At 38.9% G+C, this 8,837-nt stretch overlaps 1 protein-coding gene across 1 annotated transcript in view; it reads right to left on the bottom strand.

Moving 5' to 3' along the window:
- Positions 1-8,837, bottom strand: part of LOC103519717 (serine--tRNA ligase, cytoplasmic) — a 10,215-nt gene continuing 1,378 nt past the window's right edge. Inside the window, exons 2-8 of the mRNA XM_026831116.1 lie at positions 5,627-5,839; positions 5,181-5,247; positions 4,859-5,097; positions 3,219-3,397; positions 2,102-2,290; positions 1,092-1,104; positions 1-559 (exon numbers count right to left, since the gene is read on the bottom strand). Coding sequence (XP_026686917.1) covers positions 132-559; positions 1,092-1,104; positions 2,102-2,290; positions 3,219-3,397; positions 4,859-5,097; positions 5,181-5,247; positions 5,627-5,839 — 1,328 coding nt within the window. The 3' untranslated portion in view covers positions 1-131. The remainder of the gene's footprint in view (positions 560-1,091; positions 1,105-2,101; positions 2,291-3,218; positions 3,398-4,858; positions 5,098-5,180; positions 5,248-5,626; positions 5,840-8,837) is intronic.

Raw genomic sequence — 8,837 nt, 5'->3', positions numbered from 1 at the left:
CTTCAGTAATATTACATCATAACTTTGGAGAAGTGTGAAATGCCTGCGAGGTTCATTAGGGAACAGGGCCCTGGCCCCTAATCTCCGTTGTACCCCTTGGGGTCCTGACCCCTAGTCTCAGCTGCCCCCATTCACTTCTTTTTCATCCCCTCCTTCTGTTTCTTTTGCTTCTTCGTCTCCTCTTCATCAATCGGCGCTGTCTTCACAAACGGAATCTCCCCCGCCTCATTCACATACACAGCGGGCACAAACTTCCTGAGGCAGTCCGGGATTCGAACCCCGGTCTCCGTCTGGTGGGTCTCGAGAATCGCGCAGATGACACGCGTGGTCGCGCATGCGGTCGCGTTGAGCATGTGCACGAATTCGATTTTCTCGTTCATCTTCTTGGTTTGCCCGTAGCGGACCAGGAGACGGCGCGACTGATAGTCGAGGCAGTTGGAGCAGGAGACGAGTTCTCGGAACGCCCCGGAACCGGGGAACCAAGCCTCGAGGTCGAGCTTCTTGGCGGCGGCGTGGTTCAGGGCGCCCGACACGATGTTGACCACACGGTAGGCGATACCTGGGAGAAAGAAACGAGTGTGGATGAAGTTGAATAAACTACTTAAAACAATACCAATACCGAGTCACAAAGGATCTAACCAGATCGCAGGTGACATAGGGTGTTTATTATAGAGATCTTCAAAATCCAAATAGTTTTGAGTTGGAGGCTTGATTCTTCTTTTGTTTGGGTCTCTCTCCACTGAAAAAGAGCATAAGAAAAAGGGGGATTATGTTTGTTTCGATTTTGATTGATGATCAATTCAAATGCCTATTGCATACCTAGGGATGTCTTACCTTCGGGGCACCCTATGTTAGACTATTATTGCAGAAAGGTCTCAATAAATTTGACCAAGTAGGGAAGTAGGTAAGGGTGGATTGAAAATTACAAAAACAGCACATTTGTGTTCCTTCAATATTTCTTTCATGAGTAGGTTTAGTTGCAACTAAATGTTCTTCCTCTTTTGGAAGGCTTCTTGTACATAAAGCTAGATTAGTAGGAATAGGTGGGTAAATAGGCAAATGTACAAGTTTTAAAAACATGGACAACTTACTTTTCGTCAGATCCTGAATTTAAGAACAGAAAATCTTCAGATTCTTAAAAGTTGGTTGAATTCATGCACTAAAATCAGAAAAAAAACCTAGCCAGGTATTCAAAAAAATGAAGTTCACAATCGAGGTTCCTGGAAATTGTTGACTAAAAATGCCGACCCCACTTGAGTGGGAAAAGGTAAAGAAGAAGAAGAAGATGATTTTGCATTAAGTTTGTATGTTTCACCCACGATAACTCTCCAACGGTTCATCCGATTTTGATGAAACTTGGCAAAAATGTTCAACACATAAAGGATAATTTCTCATTAAATTTTGAGTCCGTTCGAGATATTCCAAATATTGTACCAAATACATAAGACCTTGTTTAGTAAAGGGACTTTTCAGCCTCATCTGGCAGTATAAGCAGGGTTTACGAAAATTCGGCTGCACTTTTTTCTCGAGTTTCCAAACAATCCAGTCAATCGGAACCTCCGTGATTTTGCCGGCAAGGAATGTTCATTGCGATAATTGCCGTTCCGTGTGCCGCATCTTGTGCAGTTCAAATGAAAAAGATAACCTTCAAAATTTCTCATCGTTATCACCATATCACCTTTCTCTTACTCTTATCAGTTACCTACCTAACCTACCCAATTTTTACACGGTTTGGTCCTCTTCCCTCTTCCCTTTATTTTAGAAAATTGTCTAATTAATTTCTATTTAAAATTAGTCCATTTTAATTTTTAATTTTTCTGTGCTCTGATTGTTTTGTGGAAACAGTTTTACACAACTCCCTGTGTGAGATTAGATCCTGGAGAGTTTTGACTAATGTAAGTTTTCATACCTAGGTAACAGCCACTCAGTCTCGTGAAGAAAATGAGTAAGTAGTGATGTATATCATAAATGCTTGTTCTTTAAAAGCAAAGAGAACCCTTTGAAAACTGCCAGCTAGCTAGGCTGGTTAGGGTTAGCTGTTCTTCTCCCTGTTTATAGCCCCACAGCTAGACACTAGTCTCTCTGTTTAACATCCCCTAGCCAAACAACTCACCTCTTGTCGGAAACAAGTGCTCACTCCCAGATATCGGATAGGTAGACTAGCTTCAGGCAGCCAAGAGTCTCGATGTACGGCACAGATTGGCTGCTCGGAGGTGGCTATCAAATATTTATCATCCAGTTCGTCCTTTTCTGGCGCAGAATCACCCACCTTCTCACCTTTACCAATCACCTGCAATAACACAATCATAGAGTAAGTTTACATGTTTTTTTTTTTTTTTAAAGAGGTTTGACAGAGGGAACTGTAACTTCTATGGTCTTATTGTCCCAAAATCGAAGAGAGAAGGAAGACAGGATAGGAGAAAGCCAACCGTTCCGAGAACGAACATTATCCCATCAGGATAAAATCCGCCCCGGGCGGGAATTGAACCCGCGGCCTAGCGCTTACAAGGCAGACACACTACCAACTAAGCTAACTAGGCTGGCGGTAACAGGGTAACACTAAAAAAGAATATGGAAGGGTAGAATATGAATGGGTAACTTGGGTTAAATTTTATGTTTACCTTCTTGGCAAGTTAGATCCTATTCCAGAAGAAGACAGATCTCTCATGTCCAAGACACAACTAAAATAAAGACTTGCCTCTAATTCTCTAAGCTTAACTAATGCCTTATTCCTTTGTTGTTTCAGAACCACCAACCATGTCCCACATGCTGGCTCTCAGCAAGTGCTCAAGCATCAATTCCAAACATCTGATTGACCAAAATTTGTTTAAGACTGATCTGAGACCGAGAATTTTTGTTCATAAATACGGGTGTTACTGTAGGGTTATATCCATGGACAAAACCTAACAAAAAGCTACTGAAGATCGCTCGGATCTTCGAGCTTAGTTAGGAAACAGCTTAGCTTCATACACAAAAAGCCCAATCTCAGGCTTAAGTAGATGTAAGGGCTAGATAGACTGAAGATCGCTCGGATCTTCGAGCTTAGTTAGGAAACAGCTTAGCTTCATACACAAAAAGCCCAATCTCAGGCTTAAGTAGATGTAGGGGCTAGATAGCCCTAACCCTAAAGGATGGGTTAAGCTTCTACAAAGTAGAGAGAATCATGAAGTAAGTACAGAGAAGTCAAAGAGCTGACCTAGGAAGACTGTGGTTCTTACCTTGTACAACTCCTCATCAAACTGAGCCAGCTGGGCAACTTCTTGCATCACTTCTTTCCGCATGAAGAATGGCGTATACAGAGGTGTGTATCCTTTCTCTATCCATTTGCTCAGTGCGTACTGAACTAGACCCACTTGCAAGCACACTGCAGGGCCTTTCAAGAAATAGCCCCTGCCACCTGAAATGGGAATAGAAAAATCATAATATATGGAGAGAATCGCCAAAACATACATTACTTACTAATATTTTGCTTTGAGTTTTGAATACTTGGTCTTCCTTGAAATCGACCAACAAGCCGAAAACGTTCACTTTTCCCAGGACTTTAGTTTTCGCCAAAAGTCGCTCAAACTTGGCACAGAGGTTTTTTATAAAATGTAGATCAAAAGTCTCCTCAGTTTTTCACGAACAGTTCCTGTGTTACGGATTTCTATGAGGGGAACCTAGCTGTTGCAATGCAACAGGGGTTCAAATCTGACATCTCTATTGTTCTGTTGTATGCTCCTTGGGATGCCGACAGTCAACTGGCCAGACAAGAGTTTGATGTGACATGTAGATTTTATTCCAAACAAGTGAGTAGCCCAGTATTAGAGGTATTTAGTTTTTTAGCCTTTTCTTGACCTATTCCTTGGTCTCTTCAATTGTGTTTTTAGTTTTGATAGAATGAACCTTTTGTTTAGGATAAGGTTCACGGTCGAGAAATGTACGGTTCGGCCGCTGTTCAGCACAAAAGTTTTGGAATAACTCGAAAACGTTCACTTTTCCCAGGACTTTAGTTTTTGGCAAAAGTTACTCAAACTTGGCAGAGAGGTTCTTTATAGAATGTAGATCAAAAGTCGCCTCGGACCCAAGGTCGAGAAAAGTACGGTTTGGCCGTTATTCAGCAAAAAAGTTTTGAAAAAATTCGAAAACGTTCCCTTATCCCAGGACTTTAGTTTTTGGCAAAAGTTACTCAAACTTGGCACAGAGGTTCTGTATAAAATGTAGATCAAAAGTCTTCTGTGGCTCAAGGTCGAGATATGTATGGTTCGGCCGCTATTCAGCACAAAAGTTTTGAAAAAACTCGAAACCGTTCACTTTTCCCAGGACTTTAGTTTTTGCCAAAAGTGGCTCAAACTTGGCACAGAGGTTCTTTATAAAATGTGGATCAAAAGTCTTCTCGGGGCCCAAGGTCAAGAAATGTACGGTTTGGCCGCTATTCAGCACAAAAGTTAAGAAAAACTCAAAAAAGTCAACTTTTCCCAGGACATGGCTTTGTTTATCTTTATATGTATATTGATATATCAGTGAAAAATGCATTTATATTAATTGGTTTTAGATATATTGCAATATCCCTAGTGATGAAACACTTAATTGAAAAAAAACAGCACAAAAGTTAAGAAAAACTCAAAAAAGTCAACTTTTCCCAGGACATGGCTTTGTTTATCTTTATATGTATATTGATATATCAGTTAAAAATGCATTTATATTAATTGGTTTTAGATATATTGCAATATCCCTAGTGATGAAACACTTAATTGAAAAAAAAAAAGCAGAATAGAACCTATTGTGCACAAAAAGTCTTTCTTTTTTCTAATCTCTTTTCTTCTCCATCTCCCTTCTTTTCTTTTTAAACCCAGGGTGAAGTACACCATGAGCTCACCTGCAACTATTGCTCCAGCTTCAGAATCCACGCCATCAATCATTGTGATTAGATCAACATGAGAGTACTTTTTCCTCACTTCTGTATCTCCTTTGGTTCGCACAATTCCATTCTCATCTTCATTGTTGCTAACAGGGACGGATGGGTGCAAGTGGTTCCCTGTAGATATGGAAATGGGAGACATTAAGTAAAACCAATGAGTGGGTACCTTAAATAAAATTAATATTATGGAATAGAAGCTTCAGTGGGTGTTAATGACCTGATATTCTTTGATAAAGCTTTGGTCTTCTTCTTTGTTTTTTTTTTTTTTTTTTCATTTTACTTTTCTGAACTAACGGATGCCTCTTTCTTTCCTTTGTTAATCGGGACGCCCTTCACCATCTCTTTCTCTGTTAAGTGAAAAAAGTAATAATTTACATTTAAACTTTTCGCATCACCTTTTTTTTCAAAGAGGAAATACAAAGATTTTCGTCCCGACATAAGAACGAGGGGAAAAAAAAAAAAAAAATATTTATCAACAGCTTCTAAATTAAAATTTATGCGGGGGAGTAACTATTCATTGGAGGCTTAAAATGGCTTGGGGAGTTTCCTAAGATTCCTTTGATTCAAATTATGTAAATAAAAATATAAAATTTAATTTCCAACACAACACGGGCCCTGGGGCCCTTCTCGCCCCTTTTTTTTTTTTTTTTTTTTTTTTTTTTTTTTAATCAGAGTTAAAATTTTCTGTTCTGGAGTTGGTCCAAGGGGTACCTCATTCTGACTTACCAGGCAAAGTGCTGCTGTCACCAACAGGTTCTTTTGCTTTCATCTTCTCACCGATAACTTTGCTGCATAAGTTCTTGAACTTATTGAAGTTATCAGCCTTGTGTCTGAACTGCCTCCATTTGAGATCGTTCTCGATGACTTTATCAACCAGTTCAACATTCTTGAATCGGTCCTTTTGATTTTTACGAACTTTTTCTGGATCTCCTCCTTTCTCTGTGCGAAACAGGTCCAAGTCCAGCACCATGATGTAAGATCAAGATTCTATGAAGTCAGAAACTTTAGTAGATCACCAGCTTGTATGACTTGATGTGAAGAACTATTCTAACACATTCAGTGGGGTAGGTAAAATTGTACCTACAGTTGAACCTTGGTAAGTATTTTATACGGTAATTATGTAGCTTACCTACTAATAGAGAAGGACAAAATACCTTTGAAATTAAATGCTGAAAGTTCAAACTTCAAAAGCTCAAAAAAAGAAAGGATTGATTTGATAAATCACACACGTTGGATGTGGCTGCGATTTTTGTTTACAAAAAAAAAGATCTCACGGTCAGAAAAAAAACAAAAGATCATCTCTGTATGAAAAATATTCCTTGCCGGCGCGGCGCGAGGTTTTCCAACCCGTGAATCGATCGACTATCGACTTTTTGCTTCGTGTTTTGTTTACAAATCGTCCCCCTTCTTTCTCATAGGTGACATAGGTCCTTTTATCAAAAACTGCTCTCCCAAAAAGTGTCTTGGGAGAGTTGGGAGTTAGGATAGGAACTTAGCAAATTTGGAAGTTTGTCACTTTACACTTTATCAAGTTAATTTCGAATTTCGGTTTATCTGGTTATTTTGTTCATCTATTAAAAAAAATCTAATAGAAATATCTTAAAATGTGTGTAAGGCCTCGTATTGACTATTGAGTATTGACTAGATTAACATCCCACTGAAATTCTACCTGTAGGCAAAAAGTTACAATGCTCCAGTTTGGTAAGTATAGAGACTGTCAGACTGTCTTTGATTATAGCTCCATTTCCCTTTGTTGCAGTTATGGTGTTAGTTAATAGGAATTTAGTTAAATGCTTATAACAGTCAATATTCTTTGAACCACTGTGCTGAATTATCTTGAATGTGAACCACCAATCTTCAGATCTGACATTTGAAGTTCACAGTCTTATCAGTTGCAGTCAATACATGATTGTGGTTTTGTGCTATTAGTTGCCTGTTGATATTGTGTGTGTGGGCTGCTATCATCTATCAACAGGGCAGGGGGAGTTTAAACTTCCATATGAAATGGAGTTGTGGTACCTAATTTTAGGAGTCACATCAGTTTTCAGTTTTGGACTATTTGTGATTTTGTGTCATGTGATAGATATTTCTTAGAAGTTGGAAATTGACTTGTTTTCCAGCCGTTCCGAGAACGAACATTATCCCAATTAGGATAAAATCCGCCCCTGGTGGGAATTGAACCCGCGGCCTAGCACTTACAAGGCAGACGCACTACCAACTAAGCTAACTAGGCTGGCTAGAAAAATATTTACCTATGTGGACAACATTTAAAAAAAATGTGTTTCCTCTTTGTTTCAGATTTCTCCACTGTTCTGTGTTTTCTAAACCATCAATAATTTTAATGCCTAACTTACACTTTATTCCATTTGGCTATGCTCATGCTACTCTCCGAGAATGACTCGTCTGATAGTCAAGAAGACAAGAAGAAAACTAGTGAGACAGTTCAAACAAGTCCAAAAATCAAAACATTCTCTTGGAGCTCACGATCAGTATTGTATACCATCATGAGCAAGGAATTCATATGTTTAGCTCTGACTCTGGTTGTGTACTATGCTATGTTTGTGACATCGTAAGTTTCATGTCTCCTCTTCTTAAATAATCAAGGGAAAAAATGGTGTAAAGAGAAAACCAACAACCTGATTCCAGCTCTATTGTAATACTGTACTCCATTTAAAGTTGAAGAGAGGGATGCAGGGCATGCTTCAATACAGACCAGCAAACGTTCAATGTTTCACCTTTACAAAGGACAGAAAAAAAAAAAAAAATAGTTTATCCTTATTTAATTTTAAAATTGACTAGGTATGCCACCTCATCTCATTAACTCATCATCACTAGACAAAATTCCATACCTCGACTGGGATTGAACCCACGCCCTCCTGTTTACCAGGCGAGCGCCTTGACCACTACACCACCGAGGCAGGTCTAAATGGTCTAAAGAGAAAACCAACAACCTGATTCCAGCTCTATTGTCATACTCTACTCCATTTAAAGTTGAAGAGGGATGCAGGGCATGCTTCAATTCAGACCAGCAAATGTTCAATGTTTCACCTCTACAAAGGACAGAAAAAAAATGGGTTATCCTTATTTAATTTTAAAATTGACCTAGTATCATCACTATATTGCTTTCCAGGCTAACCAAAACCAACAAAGTCAGTCCTGCCCAGCTGTTTTTCACGAACAGTTCCTGTGTTACGGATTTCTATGAGGGGAACCTAGCTGTTGCAATGCAACAGGGGTTCAAATCTGACATCTCTGTTGTTCTGTTGTATGCTCCTTGGGATGCTGATAGTCAACTGGCCAGACAAGAGTTTGATGTGACATGTAGATTTTATTCCAAACAAGTGAGTAGCCCAGTATTAGAGGTATTTAGTTTTTTAGCCTTTTCTTGACCTATTCCTTGGTTTCTTCAATTGTGTTTTTAGTTTTGATGGAATGAACCTTTTGTTTAAGATAAGGTTCACACCCTTATCTGTTTAGGACAAAGTTCACCCTATTGAATTAACTAGTAACTAGCTCTTATCATTCCAATTCTTTGTTTGACTTTCTGTCTGTTTGTTTTTTTTTTTTTTTTTTTTTTTTTTTTTTTTTTTTTTTTTTTTTATTTTTTGGTGCCTGTTTACACTCGCCTCAGTTAGAACACTAGCCTATGTCTGTACTCAATGTTCGACTACTACCATAACTAGCCGTACATCCACAGGATATATAACCTATCGTAACTTGAAGAACAGGACAACTTTCATATCTATCTTACTGGACCTATGGCCCAATGACCACTTCACTAATGCGTTCAAGACGGGCCTACGGTCGTCAACTAACGGTCTTAAACTAGACTCCTTCGTTTTTACTAACAAATCCGCTAAATCACAACAAACCTCGTCAACGATCGCAAGTCGAATGATGTATTAATAAATCGTAACAATGTTTCTAATTTAATTAC

Source organism: Diaphorina citri, unplaced genomic scaffold, assembly GCF_000475195.1.
Source record: "Diaphorina citri unplaced genomic scaffold, Diaci psyllid genome assembly version 1.1 scaffold2902, whole genome shotgun sequence".
In the NCBI taxonomy this organism is placed as follows: domain Eukaryota; kingdom Metazoa; phylum Arthropoda; class Insecta; order Hemiptera; family Psyllidae; genus Diaphorina; species Diaphorina citri.
The sequence above is the reverse complement of the archived record's forward strand: the minus strand, read 5'-3'. Positions and strand labels throughout refer to the sequence as shown.